Source organism: Gymnodraco acuticeps, unplaced genomic scaffold (assembly GCF_902827175.1).
Source record: "Gymnodraco acuticeps unplaced genomic scaffold, fGymAcu1.1, whole genome shotgun sequence".
NCBI lineage: Eukaryota > Metazoa > Chordata > Actinopteri > Perciformes > Bathydraconidae > Gymnodraco > Gymnodraco acuticeps.
The window spans coordinates 2,856,247-2,873,817 of NW_022990699.1; the positions used below are offsets into that span (position 1 = coordinate 2,856,247).

Here is a 17,571-nt window from a genome sequence, read left to right on the forward strand (position 1 = left end):
AATATTTTTGGAAAGTTCTGAATGTAAATAATGAAGCGGTATTCATATCAAATGAGAGGAGAGATGCTGCCCATGGTGCTGAATATAGATGCAGCACTTCACTAACAATGTCTATAAACACAGAAAGAGGGGAACGGTCACAGAAAGCTACATTATTTGACTAACCTCTAGAGGAGAGTCTGGTTCATCCAGGATGCTCTTTTCACTCTGTATCCGCTGCATCGTCCCTGTAGAACTGGGGTCCATTATCAGCACGTTCTGACTACTGGCTCCGCCGAACTTACAGTCACTCTTTCTGGAGTCAGTCGTCCTGCACACCTCGTAGTTGTACACGTGTTGGAGAGTCCCTGTCCCCAAAGTGTCTGAGTAACGTGGAGGATAATATGGAATCACAGGGAGATTGGAGTGACACATGATGCGAGACTGTCTCCACCTGTAGATCTTCACTGATATAATAACCACTAAACACGTGATGAAGAGGAAGGACACTACAGCCAGAGCCAGCACTAAGTAAAAAGTCAGGTTGTCATTGTACTCCTTGTCCTGTGTAAAGTCAGTGAACTCAGACAGCACTTCCGGGAAGCTGTCAGCCACCACCACGTTAACAATGACTGTAGCTGAACGAGAGGGCTGCCCGTTGTCCTCCACTATAACAGTCAGTCTTTGTTTCACAGCATCTTTATCAGTCACCTGGCGGATAGTCCTTATTTCTCCATTCTGTAAGCCCACTTCAAACAGCGCCCTGTCTGTGGCTTTCTGCAGTTTATAGGAGAGCCAGGCATTCTGTCCAGAGTCCACATCAACAGCCACCACTTTAGTGACCAGATAGCCCACATCTGCTGAACGAGGCACCATCTCAGCCACCAGAGAGCCACCAGTCTGGACTGGGTACAGGACCTGAGGAGGGTTGTCGTTCTGGTCCTGGATCAGTATTTTCACAGTCACATTGCTACTGAGTGGAGGAGAGCCTCCATCCTGAGCTTTGACTACCAGCTGAAGTTGTTTAATTTGCTCATAATCAAAAGAACGAAGTGCACTAAGAACTCCAGTTTCAGAGTTCAAAGACACATAAGTAGAAACTGGACTTCCACTGACTTGTGTTTCCTCTAAAAGATAAGAGACTCTGGCGTTTTGGTTCCAATCAGAGTCCCGCGCGCTGACAGCAAATATAGTCGCTCCAGGTGAATTGTTCTCTGTTATGTAAGCGGAGTAACTATTTGTATTAAATAAAGGTGCGTTATCATTTACATCAGATATTTTAAGATGTAATTTTGTTGAGCTAGAAAGTGGGGGAGAGCCCATATCAGTGGCTGTTATTGTTATATTATACTCTGAGACAGATTCTCTATCAAAGTGTTGATCTGAGATCAAATTGTAATAATTTGTTATGGAAGATTCTATCTTAAAGGGAAGTTTAACATCTATTGAACATTTTATTTGCCCATTTTTTTCAGAGTCTGCATCTTTTATGTTTAAAACAGCAACCGTAGTACCAGGATGTGCCTCTTCAGACAATGGGCTGGAAAAAGACATAATATTTATAACAGGGGAATTGTCGTTGACATCCACAACATCAAATATAATTTTACTTGTTCCTGTTAAACCACCCTGATCCTTTGCCTCTACTCTCACTTCGTATTTTCTGTCTTTTTCATAATCTATCTGCCCAGACACAGAAACTATGCCGGTGATTTCATCAACACTGAATACATTTGCTGCACTTCCTTTTGTTTTTGACAGACTGTAAGTAATAAGTCCATTTGAACCACTGTCCGCGTCTGTGGCATTAACTGAAACAATGCTTGTGCCTTTCATTGTGTTTTCCATCAGAGATGCTTTATACACAGATTGGTTAAATATTGGAGCATTGTCATTGGCATCTAACACGGTGATATCTATATTTACTGTACCGGATCTCTGGGGAGTTCCTCCATCAACTGCGATCAGTTTTAAAGACAGATGGGGATGTAGCTCTCTGTCTAAAGGCTTCTGAAGCACCATTTCAACATATTTACTTCCATCTGGATTTGCATGTTGCTTCAAAATAAAATTATCGTTTGGTGATAAAATATAATCTTGCAACGCATTTTGTCCCACATCTAGATCCTCTGCGCTCTGCAGTGGAAACTGCACTCCGACTACAGCAGATTCACTGATTTCGAGTTTGATATGCTTATCTCTATTTGGAAAGCTGGGAGCGTGATCATTGATATCTAAAACCTCAACAGTTACTCTGTGTAACTCGATAGGATTTTCTAAAATCACCTCAAAGCTGAAACTACACGGCGTTTCGTCTCCACAAAGCTGCTCTCGGTCTATTCTCTCTTTCACGACTAGAATCCCTTTGTCCGTCTTCAGCTCGGTGTAGTGGATGTTTTCTCCGGTCACGATACGGGCCCGCCCAGAAAGGAGCCTCTTCAGATCCAACCCGAGATCCTGTGCTACATTACCGATAACAGAGCCTTTCTTCATCTCCTCTGGTATAGAATAACGAATCTGCGCTCCTACCATATTAACCGTGTGAAGCAGCAACATAAGCAGTCCTATTTGCCGTCGAAATCCATAAAACAATGGCAGTCTTGCGCATAAGGTGAGAGATCCCCGCAATGCCATCACGGCAACACGGAATAAAAAAATCTGTAACCAGTGGAATAGACGGTAAAACTAATTTTGATATCCGTTTGCTGATGGTTAATCACGTCCTCCACACTTTAAACCCTAAACCTCGACAAAACACAGAGAGCCTTCTCCACATAGTCTGCTTAGGGATGGACTGAATGACGACATAGAACAGGATATCATTTGTTGACCAACAGCGTCGCTTAGAGTCTAAAAGCTGAACATCAATTACAGCACATTGCACACTAAAGCTCTGAAACTGCCAAATTGAACTAGAAATAATTTCGGAAATTCTTTAAAAAATATATACTTTTCTGAGTTAAATTGAAATACTTGGCCATTCAACATGTTATTTAATACCAGATTCTGAGTATATGTTTTAGGAAAGAGAACATGTGTACATAAAATAAAATGTAATGAGTAATGTAATAAAAGTTGTCTACAGTGCTCACGGTCGAAGAAGAAAAAACAAACACATATATATATATATATATATATTTCATGAAGACACATGTATATATATATATATATATATATATTTCATGGATATACAATCAATACAATTGTTGTATTCATTTACAAAAAATATGCATGTTTAAAAACGAAACATGTTTGATTGACTCCCTAAAATGATTCAGCGGTTTGAAGGTCTTATAAATCACTCACCTAAAGCACAATCATGAAAGTGCAGGATCCTGGTTCTACTTAAGACATTGCACAGCACTGTTCAAAATGCATGTGTTGCTAAAGGAAACCACACTAACAACATCTCTATTTTCCAAGCGTGAGTATGTTTTACCTGCTCTTGTGACGAAACAGTTTCCCAAATGTGTATAACTAAAATAAATGGCATCTAAACAATGATTACATTGCCAGAGCACTGCACACACATCTGAAGGCTGAACATTACTGATGCTGCATTACTTTCCTCACAACGCATTGAGAGAGAATGCAGTAAATAACACATATCAAATGAAAATCATTCAGGAGCCATTTGCTTTCCACAGGCTTATATTTGCAATGTTTAAAACACAGCATTTCAATCAGGTTGTGTAAGAAAAATAAGCTGTCCGTGGTGCTGAAAAGGAAACTAGAAAAACTAAGAGAACAAAGGGGCGAAAAATACGAAGCTATGTTTGACTCACCTCTAAAGGAGAGTCAGGTATAACAGGCTGTCTATGGTACTGAAAGTGACGTGTTGTGTTCAACTGTTCTTTATCATTGCACAAAATGTACGCAGAGACAAAAAGCAAAGCAATATTTTCCTAACTCACCTCTAGAGGAGAGTCTGGTTCATCCAGGATGCTCTTTCCACTCTGTATCCGCTGCATCGTCCCTGTAGAACTGGGGTCCATTATCAGCACGTTCTGACTACCTGCTCCGCCGGACTTATAGTCACTCTTTCTGGAGTCAGTCGTCCTGCACACCTCGTAGTTGTACACGTGTTGGAGAGTCCCTGTCCCCAAAGTGTCTGAGTAACGTGGAGGATAATAAGGAATCACAGGGAGATTGGAGTGAAACATGATGCGAGACTGTCTCCACCTGTAGATCTTCACTGATATAATAACCACTAAACACGTGATGAAGAGGAAGGACACTACAGCCAGAGCCAGCACTAAGTAAAAAGTCAGGTTGTCATTGTACTCCTTGTCCTGTGTAAAGTCAGTGAACTCAGACAGCACTTCCGGGAAGCTGTCAGCCACCACCACGTTAACAATGACTGTAGCTGAACGAGAGGGCTGCCCGTTGTCCTCCACTATAACAGACAGTCTTTGTTTCACAGCATCTTTATCAGTCACCTGGCGGATAGTCCTTATTTCTCCATTCTGTAAGCCCACTTCAAACAGCGCCCTGTCTGTGGCTTTCTGCAGTTTATAGGAGAGCCAGGCATTCTGTCCAGAGTCCACATCAACAGCCACCACTTTAGTGACCAGATAGCCCACATCTGCTGAACGAGGCACCATCTCAGCCACCAGAGAGCCACCAGTCTGGACTGGGTACAGGACCTGAGGAGGGTTGTCGTTCTGGTCCTGGATCAGTATTTTCACAGTCACATTGCTACTGAGTGGAGGAGAGCCTCCATCCTGAGCTTTGACTACGAAAACCAACTCTTTGATCTGCTCATAATCAAATGAGCGTACTGCATGTATAACTCCACTTTCTGCATTGATAGAAACATATTCAAAAACGGGAGACCCGCAGATTTTAGTATCTTCCAGAATATAAGATATACGGGATTTTTGGTTTTCATCAGGATCTTTAGCTCTCACAGTGAGAACAGAAATACCTGGGGAGTTATTCTCTGCAATAAACGCATTGTAAAGACTTTGTGAAAACGCAGGAGCATTATCGTTCACATCAGAGATCTTTAAATTAAAGTTTTTTATTGTCGAGAGAGGAGGCCTTCCTGCATCTGTCACAACTACAGTGATATTATATTCTGAAACACTTTCACGATCCAATACAGTATCTGTTACCAAAGTGTAGTAATTTCTTAAATTAGATTTAATCTTAAAAACTGTATTTTGTTCTATTTTACATGTTACCTGTCCGTTGTCACCTGAATCAAGATCTTTCACATTTATAATGCCAATAGTTGTACCAGGAGGAGAATCTTCTGACACAGGGCTAGTGAAGGACATGACACTAATCGTAGGGGAGTTGTCATTTACATCACCTACTTCAATTATCACTTTACTGGAATCTGTCAAACCTCCCTGATCTTTTGCATCTATTCTGAGTTCGTATTTGTTTTGTTTTTCATAATCAATTAACCCTGTTATAAGAACCACACCAGATTGTTCATTAACTATGAACAAATTACTAAAACCACTGCTGATGTCTGAAAAATAATACGTTACAATACTATTTGACCCAAAATCTTGGTCACTGGCGTTAACAGTGGTAACGTAAGTATCTCTTGGAGCGTTTTCCGTTACTGTAGCTTTGTATACAGACTGATTGAATACAGGTGCATTATCATTCACATCAAGAACAGTGATATCTATATTTACTGTACCAGATCTCTGCGGAGATCCGCCGTCAACAGCTATCAGCTTTAGAGACAGATTAGGGTTGGTCTCCCTGTCTAATGGCTTCTGCAGCACCATCTCTGCGTATTTCTTTCCATCTGCATTAGAGGTTTGTTTCACTATAAAATGCTCATTCTCGGTCAAAACATATTCCTTTAATCCATTGACACCAACATCTGGGTCTTCTGCACTCGTCAACGGAAAACGAGCGCCAGCACTGGCAATTTCACTGATTTCAAAACGGATAGTATCTTTTTTGAAAGCGGGAGAATGATCATTTATGTCTGTTATTTCTACTGTAATTTGATGCAACTCCATCGGGTTTTCTAAAATCACCTCAAAGCTGAAGCTGCACGGGGTTTTGTCTCCACAAAGCTGCTCTCGGTCTATTCTCTCTTTCACGACTAGAATCCCTTTGTCTGCCTTCAGCTCGGTGTACTGGATGTTTTCTCCGGTCACGATCCGGGCCCGCCCAGAACGGAGCCTCTTCAGATCCAAACCAAGGTCCTGTGCTACATTACCGATTAGGGAGCCTTTCTTCATCTCCTCTGGGATTGAATATCGGATTTGTCCGCTGACCACTTGAATTAGATAAAGAAAGAAAAACAGTAGCTTCCACTTCTGTCCGCAGCCAAAGTGCCATCTCACGCATCGCGAGTATGGAGAGATTCCACACGCCATTGCAAAAATAAAAATAGGAAAATATACTCTGCACCAAAACAAACACGACCCGTATCCGTTAGGTTGTATTTATCCGAATTGAGATTTAAATGCTTGCTAGTGTGTTACCCTCAGATATCAGCCCACTAAGTGCACACCACCTCCTTTTCTCTCATAGGGAGGGGACTTTGTGATAATGTTTTGGAAAAACGTAGATTAACCAACAGCGTCGCTTAGAGTCCAAAATCAGTAACACCGTGCAACATAGAATACATTCTGGAAATATTAAATGATTGATCAAATCTGAATGGTGCATACTCAAACTATGACAAAATACGTAATCCAAGTATTCCGTAAAATAAAATACATATTCATCTCAAATTAATTATTATCATGTATGTATTAATTTGCAGTTAAATCTTTATAAACGAAAATAGAAACAGAATTACCGAACAAGTAACTCAAATGAACACAAGCAAAGTACAACTTCAATCCTATTTAATTTGGGGAAGCAATGGGACATATAAAACATGGGGCTTGGTAAAACTAATTGAGATTAAATAAGGAACACATTGATTGTTAGTAAAACATTTCATGTCCTGAGCAAACCACAACCACCATTTCAAACTTGTTAACAGACTACGGAGAGCAGCCTCGATGCAAACCATGTTTAAAAAATGACAAGACCAAGGTAAAACAAAATGCGTCTAAAAAAAACGGTGTCTATGTAAAACCAAAAATCAGCATATTAATAAGATGGGAAAAGTGGAAAGAATATTTTTGGAAAGTTCTGAATGTAAATAATGAAGCGGTATTCATATCAAATGAGAGGAGATATGCTGCCCATGATGCTGAATATAGATGCAGCACTTCACTAACAATGTCTATAAACACAGAAAGAGGGAAACCGTCACAGAAAGCTACATTATTTGACTAACCTCTAGAGGAGAGTCAGGTTCATCCAGGATGCTCTTTTCACTCTGTATCCGCTGCATCGTCCTTGAAGAACTGGGGTCCATTATCAGCACGTTCTGACTACCGGCTCCGCCGGACTTACAGTCACTCTTTCTGGAGTCAGTCGTCCTGCACACCTCATAGTTGTACACGTGTTGGAGAGTCCCTGTCCCCAAAGTGTCTGAGTAACGTGGAGGATAATAAGGAATCACAGGGGGATTGGAGTGAAACATGATGCGAGACTGTCTCCACCTGTAGATCTTCACTGATATAATAACCACTAAACACGTGATGAAGAGGAAGGACACTACAGCCAGAGCCAGCACTAAGTAAAAAGTCAGGTTGTCATTGTACTCCTTGTCCTGTGTAAAGTCAGTGAACTCAGACAGCACTTCCGGGAAGCTGTCAGCCACCACCACGTTAACAATGACTGTAGCTGAACGAGAGGGCTGCCCGTTGTCCTCCACTATAACAGACAGTCTTTGTTTCACAGCATCTTTATCAGTCACCTGGCGGATAGTCCTTATTTCTCCATTCTGTAAGCCCACTTCAAACAGCGCCCTGTCTGTGGCTTTCTGCAGTTTATAGGAGAGCCAGGCATTCTGTCCAGAGTCCACATCAACAGCCACCACTTTAGTGACCAGATAGCCCACATCTGCTGAACGAGGCACCATCTCAGCCACCAGAGAGCCACCAGTCTGGACTGGGTACAGGACCTGAGGAGGGTTGTCGTTCTGGTCCTGGATCAGTATTTTCACAGTCACATTGCTACTGAGTGGAGGAGAGCCTCCATCCTGAGCTTTGATTTCGACAACCAAATGTTTGATCTGCTCATAATCAAATGAGCGCAACGCATGTATAACTCCGCTTTCTGCATTGATAGAAACATATTCAGAAACCGGAGACCCGCCGATTTTAGTATCTTCCAGAATATAAGATATACGGGCGTTTTGGTTTTCATCAGGATCTTCAGCTCTCACAGTGAGAACATAAATACCTGGAGAGTTATTCTCTGCAATAAATGCACTGTAAACACTTTGTGAAAACGCAGGAGCATTATCGTTCACATCAGAGATCTTTAAATTAAAGTGTTTTCTTGTCGAGAGAGGAGGCCTTCCTGCATCTGTCACAACTATAGTGATATTATATTCTGAAACACTTTCACGATTCAATACCGTGTCTGTTACCAAAGTGTAGTAATTTCTTAAATTAGATTTAATCTTAAAAGGTGCATTTTGTTCTATTTTACATGTTACCTTTCCGTTTTCACCTGAATCAAGATCTTTCACATTTATAATTCCAATAGTTGTACCAGGAGGAGAGTCTTCTGACACAGGGCTAGTGAAGGACATGACATTTAATACAGGTGAGTTATCATTCACATCAATCACCCCAACTATAACCTTACTTGAGTCTGTTAAAGCTCCTTGGTCTGTTGCTTCAATGCGTATTTCATACTTTTTTGCTTTTTCATAGTCAACCTGCCTTGAAAGAAATATCACACCCGTTGTTTTGTTAATTTCAAATATGCTGTCTATACTGCCTTGCATTTTGGAAATAGAATAATAAATCAAACCATTTGATCCGCTATCTGCGTCAGTGGCATTAACCGTGATGATATATGTACCTCCGGGGGAGTTTTCCACTACATTGGCCTTATAAACTGTTTGATTGAAAACAGGAGAATTATCGTTATGATCCAAGACAGTGATATCTATAATTACCGTACCCGATGTATGTGGCGTCCCACCGTCAAATGCTATTAGCTTTAGGGACAAACTTGGATATTGCTCTCTATCCAGTGGTTTCTCAAGAACCATCTCAGCATATTTTCTTCCGTCAGAATTTGAATATGTTTTTAAAATAAAATTTCCATTTGGAGATAAATGATAGTCCTGCAGTGCATTAACTCCGACATCAGGATCATTGGCTGTTGGCAAAACAAAACGTGCTCCAGGTACGGCTGATTCTCCAATCGTTAATTGCATGTCATGCTGATGAAAAGAAGGTGAATTATCATTAATGTCCAACACTTCGACCGTCACGTGATGCAGTTCCATCGGGTTTTCCAAAATCAAATCAAAGCTGAAGCTACACGGTGTTACCTCTGCACAAAGCTGCTCTCGGTCTATCCTCTCATTTACTACCAGCGTCCCTTTGTCTGTCTTCAGCTCGGTGTACTGGATGCTTTCTCCTGTCACGACACGGGCCCGACCAGAACGGAGCCTCTGCGCAGATATTCCGAGGTCCAATGCGACATTACCAATAAGGGATCCCTTCTTCATTTCCTCTGGGATTGAATAACGTATTTGACCGCCGGCAATATGACTGAGAAAAATAATAAACAGAATGCCTCGCGACGTCAGTCCATAGCCCAAACGCCATCTTAGTGTCCAGTCATATTTTCCGAAATCCATGTTATCAAATAATGTATGGGAAATAATACCATCCAAACACTGCTCATAAAAAAACGAAGTATTAACGAGAGTGTAGTTTATGATAAAACGATTTGTATGTCGTTTCTTTCGTGGTGAAAAATATCAATTCAAACACAGTCTATCTGCGCGCACTTCAACGTTGTAAACGGTATGAAGCATATTCACTCTCCACAGAGCAGGATGTAGAAAGGCACCGCCTGAAACACTGTTCATAGTTGTTTAACTAGACCAACAGCGTCCCTTAGAGTCCAGTGAATGAATATCAACACAAAGTGGGGAAATTCTTGCAAATGTAATTTTCATACTAACATGATAGCGACAATTGAATACATAGCACCGGGTCCCTCATAATGTATGGTGTCATACAAAATGTAACAAACATGCTGTTAATCACGACACAGCTAAACATACAAATAAAGAATAAAATAGTGAAAAATCTCCAGTGGAGAATCAACGTGCCATACAACACTGCATCACAGTCACGGAAGAAATATAATTACCAAGTAGAAATTCGAGATAAGAATAACAACAATGCCCTCATTAGTCTCATCAATGAGCACTAACTAAAACATTTCAATCACTTCACGTAAAGACGTGAACGCTGCAACACCTATTTACAGAAACAAATATGTACCAGTTGTTGCATTATAGTAAATATTAAATATTGATAAACAGTGGAAATGTAGCTTTTTAAATTTAAACTATTTTGAAAAAAAGGGTTGGAATTACATGCTGTGCACATATATGTCAACATTGACATCAGATTTGGAAAATAAAGGGCTACAAGATCCTAACTATTATATGGGTGCTGTCTATGGTGCTGAAAGTGACGTGTTGTGTTCAACTGTTCTTTATCATTGCACAAAATGTACACGGAGACAAAAAGCAAAGCAATATTTTCCTAACTCACCTCTAGAGGAGAGTCAGGTTCATCCAGGATGCTCTTTTCACTCTGTATCCGCTGCATCGTCCCTGTAGAACTGGGGTCCATTATCAGCACGTTCTGACTACCTGCTCCGCCGGACTTACAGTCACTCTTTCTGGAGTCAGTCGTCCTGCACACCTCGTAGTTGTACACGTGTTGGAGAGTCCCTGTCCCCAAAGTGTCTGAGTAACGTGGAGGATAATATGGAATCACAGGGAGATTGGAGTGACACATGATGCGAGACTGTCTCCACCTGTAGATCTTCACTGATATAATAACCACTAAACACGTGATGAAGAGGAAGGACACTACAGCCAGAGCCAGCACTAAGTAAAAAGTCAGGTTGTCATTGTACTCCTTGTCCTGTGTAAAGTCAGTGAACTCAGACAGCACCTCCGGGAAGCTGTCAGCCACCACCACGTTAACAATGACTGCAGCTGAACGAGAGGGCTGCCCGTTGTCCTCCACTATAACAGACAGTCTTTGTTTCACAGCATCTTTATCAGTCACCTGGCGGATAGTCCTTATTTCTCCATTCTGTAAGCCCACTTCAAACAGCGCCCTGTCTGTGGCTTTCTGCAGTTTATAGGAGAGCCAGGCATTCTGTCCAGAGTCCACATCAACAGCCACCACTTTAGTGACCAGATAGCCCACATCTGCTGAACGAGGCACCATCTCAGCCACCAGAGAGCCACCAGTCTGGACTGGGTACAGGACCTGAGGAGGGTTGTCGTTCTGGTCCTGGATCAGTATTTTCACAGTCACGTTGCTACTGAGTGGAGGAGAGCCTCCATCCTGAGCTTTGACTACCAGCTGAAGTTGTTTAATTTGCTCATAATCAAAAGAACGAAGTGCACTAAGAACTCCAGTTTCTGAGTTCAAAGACACATAAGTAGAAACTGGACTTCCACTGACTTGTGTTTCCTCTAAAAGATAAGAGACTCTGGCGTTTTGGTTCCAATCAGAGTCCCGCGCGCTGACAGCAAATATAGTCGCTCCAGGTGAATTGTTCTCTGTTATGTAAGCGGAGTAACTATTTGTATTAAACAAAGGTGCGTTATCATTTACATCAGATATTTTAAGATGTAATTTTGTTGAGCTAGAAAGTGGAGGAGAGCCCATATCAGTGGCTGTTATTGTTATATTATACTCTGAGACAGATTCTCTATCAAAGTGTTGATCTGAGATCAAATTGTAATAATTAGTTAGAGAAGATTCTATCTTAAAGGGAAGTTTAACATCTATTGAACATTTTATTCGCCCATTGTATTCAGAGTCTGGATCTTTTATGTTTAAAATGGCAATTGTTGTACCAGGAAGGGCATCTTCAGAAATGGGACTGGAAAATGACATGATATTTATAACTGGGGCATTGTCGTTAACATCTAGAACATCAAATATAATTTTACTTGTTCCAATTAAGCCACCCTGATCCTTTGCTTCTACCCTCACCTCGTATTTTCTGTCTTTTTCATAATCTATCTGCCCAGACATAGAAACTATGCCGGTGTTTTCATCAACACTGAATACATTTGCTGCACTTCCTTTAGTCTTGGACAAACTGTAAGTAATATGTCCATTTGAACCAATGTCCGCGTCTGTGGCATTAACTGACACAATGGTCGTGCCTTTCAATGTGTTTTCCATCACAGATGCTTTATACACTGATTGGTTAAATATTGGAGCATTGTCATTGGCATCTAACACAGTGACATCTATATTTACTGTACCGGATCTCTGGGGAGTTCCTCCATCAACTGCGATCAGTTTTAAAGACAGATGGGGATGTAGCTCTCTGTCTAAAGGCTTCTGCAGCACCATTTCAACATATTTACTTCCATCTGGATTTGCATGTTGCTTCAAAATAAAATTATCGTTTGGTGATAAAATATAATCTTGCAACGCGTTTTGCCCCACATCTAGATCCTCTGCGCTCTGCAGTGGAAACTGTACTCCGATTGCAGCCGATTCACTCATTTCAAAACAGATAGGCTTTTCTTTATTTGGAAAGACCGGAGCGTGATCATTGATATCTAAAACCTCAACAGTTACTCTGTGCAGTTCCATTGGATTTTCTAAAATCATCTCAAAGCTGAAGCTACACGGCGTTACGTCTCCACACAGCTCCTCTCGGTCTATTCTCTCATTCACGACTAGAATCCCTTTGTCCGTCTTCAGCTCGGTGTAGTGGATGTTTTCTCCGGTCACGATACGGGCCCGCCCAGAACGGAAGCCTCTTCAGATCCAACCCGAGATCCTGTGCTACATTGCCGATAACAGATCCTTTCTTCATCTCCTCTGGAATAGAATAACGAATCTGCGCTCCTACCATATTAACCGTTTGAAGCAGCAACATAAGCAGTCCTATTTGCCCTCGAAATCCGTAACACAATGGCAGTCTTGCGCATATGAAGGTGAGAGATCCCCGCAATGCCATCACGGCAACACAGAATAAAAAATATGTATCCAGTGGATAAGAAAGTAAAACTAGTTTCGATATATCCGTTTGCTGATGGTTAATCACGTCCTCCGCCTTTAAATGCAAGTCTGTGAGATGATGTTGTCTCTTTCGTGACCTAAACCTCGACAAAACACAGAGAGCCTTCTCCACTGTATAGTCTGCTTAGGGGTGGACTGAATGACGACATTTAACAGGATATCATTTACTGACCAATAGCGTCCCTTAGAGTCTAAAAGCTGAACATCAATTACAGCACATAACACACTACAGCTCTGAAGCTGACAAACTGAACTCTTCATATGGTAGAAATCATTTCGAAAAGTCGAAAAGTTTTTTAAAACTACTTTTCTGTGGTAAATTGAAATATTTGCCATTCAACAGGTTGTTTAATAATAAATAATGAGTATAAGTTTAAGGCAATAGGACCAGTATGAATTAAATAAAATGTAATCTCACTTTCAAGAAAAGTGGTATACTGTGCACACGTTCGAACAAGAAAAACAAGAAATAAATACATAACATGGTAATCTTCATGTTAAAAATATAGGCATGTTTGAAAAGCGAAACACTTTGATTGACTCCCTAAAATGATTCAGCGGTTTGAAGGTCTTATAAATCACTCACCTAAAGCACTATCATGAAAGTGCAGGATCCTGGTTCTACTTAAGACATTGCACAGCACTGTTCAAAATGCATGTGTTGCTAACGTAAACCACACTAACTGCATCTCTATTTTCCAAGCGTGAGTATGTTTTACCTGCACTTGTGACGAAACAGTTTCCCAAATTCGTATAACTAAAATAAATAGCATCTAAACAATGATTACATTGCCAGAGCACTGCACACACATCTGAAGGCTGAACATTACTGATGCTGCATTACTTTCCTCACAACGCATTGAGACAGAATGCAGTAAATAACACATATCAAATGAAAATCATTCAGGAGCCATTTGCTTTCCACAGGCTTATCTTTGCAATGTTTAAAACACAGCATTTCAATCAGGTTGTGTAAGAAAAATAAGCTGTCCGTGGTGCTGAAAAGGAAACTAGAAAAACTAAGAGAACAAAGGGGCGAAAAATACGAAGCTATGTTTGACTCACCTCTAAAGGAGAGTCAGGTATAACAAGCTGTCTATGGTGCTGAAAGTGACGTGTTGTGTTCAACTGTTCTTTATCATTGCACAAAATGTACGCAGAGACAAAAAGCAAAGCAATATTTTCCTAACTCACCTCTAGAGGAGAGTCTGGTTCATCCAGGATGCTCTTTTCACTCTGTATCCGCTGCATCGTCCCTGTAGAACTGGGGTCCATTATCAGCACGTTCTGACTACCTGCTCCGCCGAACTTACAGTCACTCTTTCTGGAGTCAGTCGTCCTGCACACCTCGTAATTGTACACGTGTTTGAGAGTCCCTGTCCCCAAAGTGTCTGAGTAACGTGGAGGATAATAAGGAATCACAGGGAGATTGGAGTGACACATGATGCGAGACTGTCTCCACCTGTAGATCTTCACTGATATAATAACCACTAAACACGTGATGAAGAGGAAGGACACTACAGCCAGAGCCAGCACTAAGTAAAAAGTCAGGTTGTCATTGTACTCCTTGTCCTGTGTAAAGTCAGTGAACTCAGACAGCACTTCCGGGAAGCTGTCAGCCACCACCACGTTAACAATGACTGTAGCTGAACGAGAGGGCTGCCCGTTGTCCTCCACTATAACAGACAGTCTTTGTTTCACAGCATCTTTATCAGTCACCTGGCGGATAGTCCTTATTTCTCCATTCTGTAAGCCCACTTCAAACAGCGCCCTGTCTGTGGCTTTCTGCAGTTTATAGGAGAGCCAGGCATTCTGTCCAGAGTCCACATCAACAGCCACCACTTTAGTGACCAGATAGCCCACATCTGCTGAACGAGGCACCATCTCAGCTACCAGAGAGCCACCAGTCTGGACTGGGTACAGGACCTGAGGAGGGTTGTCGTTCTGGTCCTGGATCAGTATTTTCACAGTCACGTTGCTACTGAGTGGAGGAGAGCCTCCATCCTGAGCTTTGATCACGACAACCAAATGTTTGATCTGCTCGTAATCAAATGAGCGCAACGCTTGTATAACTCCGCTTTCTGCATTGATAGAAACATATTCAAAAACGGGAGACCCGCCGATTTTAGTATCTTCCAGAATATAAGATATACGGGAGTTTTGGTTTTCATCAGGATCTTTAGCTCTCACAGTGATAACAGAAATACCTGGAGAGTTATTCTCTGCAATAAACGCACTGTAAACACTTTGTGAAAACGCAGGAGCATTATCGTTCACATCAGAGATCTTTAAATTAAAGTGTTTTCTTGTCGAGAGAGGAGGCATTCCTGCATCTGTCACAACTACAGTGATATTATATTCTGAAACACTTTCACGATCCAATACAGTATCTGTTACTAAAGTGTAGTAATTTCTTAAATTAGATTTAATCTTAAAAGGTGCATTTTGTTCTATTTTACATGTTACCTTTCCGTTTTCACCTGAATCAAGATCTTTCACATTTATAATGCCAATAGTTGTACCAGGAGGAGAGTCTTCTGACACAGGGCTAGTGAAGGACATGACACTAATCGTAGGGGAGTTGTCATTTACATCACCTACTTCAATTATCATTTTACTGGAATCTGTCAAACCTCCCGTATCTTTAGCTTCAATTCTAAGTTCGTATTTTTTTTCTTTTTCATAATCAATTAACCCTGTTATAAGAACTACACCAGATTGTTCATTAACTGTGAACAAATTACTAAAACCACTGCTGATGTCTGAAAAATAATACGTTACAATACTATTTGACCCAAAATCTGCATCACTGGCGTTAACAGTGGTAACGTAAGTATCTCTGGGAGCGTTTTCCGTTACTGTAGCTTTGTATACAGACTGATTAAATACAGGTGCATTATCATTGGCATCAAGAACAGTGATATCTATATTTACTGTACCAGATCTCTGCGGAGATCCGCCGTCAACAGCTATCAGCTTTAGAGACAGATTAGGGTTGGTCTCCCGGTCTAATGGCTTCTGCAGCACCATCTCTGCGTATTTATTTCCATCTGCATTAGAGGTTTGTTTCACAACAAAATTATCATTCTCGGTCAAAACATATTCTTTTAATCCATTGACACCAACATCTGGGTCTTCTGCACTCGTCAACGGAAAACGAGCGCCAGCATTAGCTGATTCGCTGATTTCAAAACGGATATTATCTTTTTTGAAAGCGGGAGAATGATCATTTATGTCTGTTATTTCTACTGTAATTTGATGCAACTCCATCGGGTTTTCTAAAATCACCTCAAAGCTGAAGCTGCACGGGGTTTCGTCTCCACAAAGCTGCTCTCGGTCTATTCTCTCTTTCACGACTAGAATCCCTTTGTCTGCCTTCAGCTCGGTGTACTGGATGTTTTCTCCGGTCACGATCCGGGCCCGCCCAGAACGGAGCCTCTTCAGATCCAAACCAAGGTCCTGTGCTACATTACCGATGAGGGAGCCTTTCTTCATCTCCTCTGGGATTGAATATCGGATTTGTCCGCTGACCACTTGAATTAGATAAAGAAAGAAAAACAGTAGCTTCCAGTTCTGTCCGCAGCCAAAGTGCCATCTCACGCATCGCGAGTATGGAGAGATTCCACACGCCATTGCAAAAATAAAAATAGGAAAATATACTCTGCACCAAAACAAACACGACCCGTATCCGTTAGGTTGTATTTATCCGAATTGAGATTGAAATGCTTGCTAGTGTGTTACCCTCAGATATCAGCCCAAGTGCACACCACCTCCTTTTCTCTCATAGGGAGGGGACTTTGTGATAATGTTTTGGAAAAACGTAGATTAACCAACAGCGTCGCTTAGAGTCCAAAATCAGTAACACCGTGCAACATGAATACATTCTGGAAATATTAAATGATTGATCAAATCTGAATGGTGCATACTCAAACTATGACAAAATACGTAATCCAAGTATTCCGTAAAATAAAATACATATTCATCTCAAATTAATTATTATCATGTATGTATTGGTTTGCAGTTACATCTTTATAAACGAAAATAGAAACATAATTACCGAACAAGTAACTCAAATGAACACAAGCAATGTACAACTTCAATCCTATTTAATTTGGGGAAGCAATGGGACATATCAAACATGGGGCTTGGTAAAAGTAATTGAGATTAAATAAGGAACACATTGATTGTTAATAAAACGTTTCATGTGCTGAGCAAACCACAACCACCATTTCAAACTTGTTAACAGACTACGGAGAGCAGCCTCGATGCAAACCATGTTTACAAAATGACAAGACCAAGGTAAAACAAAATGCGTCTAAAAAAAACGTTGTCTATGTAAAACCAAAAATCAGCATATTAATAAGAGGGAAAAAGTGGAAAGAATATTTTTGGAAAGTTCTGAATGTAAATAATGAAGCGGTATTCATATCAAATGAGAGGAGAG

The 17,571-nt window shown here is 41.0% G+C and overlaps 5 protein-coding genes across 8 annotated transcripts in view; all 5 read right to left on the reverse strand.

The window, feature by feature from the left end:
* The window catches only part of LOC117555816 (protocadherin gamma-C5-like), a 248,914-nt gene that overhangs the window by 170,922 nt on the left and 60,421 nt on the right, over positions 1 to 17,571 (reverse strand). The window lies entirely within an intron of this gene.
* LOC117555826 (protocadherin beta-16-like) lies at positions 38 to 2,734 on the reverse strand. Its single transcript, XM_034230843.1, has one exon. It carries the CDS (start codon positions 2,611 to 2,613, stop codon positions 148 to 150), a length of 2,466 nt encoding a protein of 821 aa, XP_034086734.1. The 5' UTR covers positions 2,614 to 2,734; the 3' UTR covers positions 38 to 147.
* Positions 139 to 6,507, reverse strand: LOC117555834 (protocadherin beta-16-like). The gene is made up of 2 exons (XM_034230850.1): positions 3,894 to 6,507; positions 139 to 165 (listed from the first exon to the last, which is right to left on the reverse strand). Exons 1-2 carry the CDS (start codon positions 6,330 to 6,332, stop codon positions 148 to 150), a joined length of 2,457 nt encoding a protein of 818 aa, XP_034086741.1. The 5' UTR covers positions 6,333 to 6,507; the 3' UTR covers positions 139 to 147.
* LOC117555836 (protocadherin gamma-A10-like) lies at positions 7,232 to 9,713 on the reverse strand. Its single transcript, XM_034230852.1, has one exon. The coding sequence runs from the start codon at positions 9,680 to 9,682 to the stop codon at positions 7,232 to 7,234; it is 2,451 nt and encodes an 816-aa protein (XP_034086743.1). The 5' UTR covers positions 9,683 to 9,713.
* LOC117555820 (protocadherin beta-16-like) lies at positions 10,606 to 16,852 on the reverse strand. Its single transcript, XM_034230837.1, has 2 exons — positions 14,322 to 16,852; positions 10,606 to 10,810 (listed from the first exon to the last, which is right to left on the reverse strand). Exons 1-2 carry the CDS (start codon positions 16,758 to 16,760, stop codon positions 10,697 to 10,699), a joined length of 2,553 nt encoding a protein of 850 aa, XP_034086728.1. The 5' UTR covers positions 16,761 to 16,852; the 3' UTR covers positions 10,606 to 10,696.

Bases quoted from the DNA above. Each gene is read 5' to 3' on its own strand.
- LOC117555826 (XM_034230843.1), bottom strand. From the start codon at position 2,613: ATGGCATTGCGGGGATCTCTCACCTTATGCGCAAGACTGCCATTGTTT.
- LOC117555820 (XM_034230837.1), bottom strand. From the start codon at position 16,760: ATGGCGTGTGGAATCTCTCCATACTCGCGATGCGTGAGATGGCACTTT. The intron at 10,811-14,321 runs GTGAGTTAGGAA...CACGTTACTCAG, and splicing joins AACCAGACTCTCCTCTAGAG to ACACTTTGGGGACAGGGACT.
- LOC117555836 (XM_034230852.1), bottom strand. From the start codon at position 9,682: ATGGATTTCGGAAAATATGACTGGACACTAAGATGGCGTTTGGGCTAT.
- LOC117555834 (XM_034230850.1), bottom strand. From the start codon at position 6,332: ATGGCGTGTGGAATCTCTCCATACTCGCGATGCGTGAGATGGCACTTT.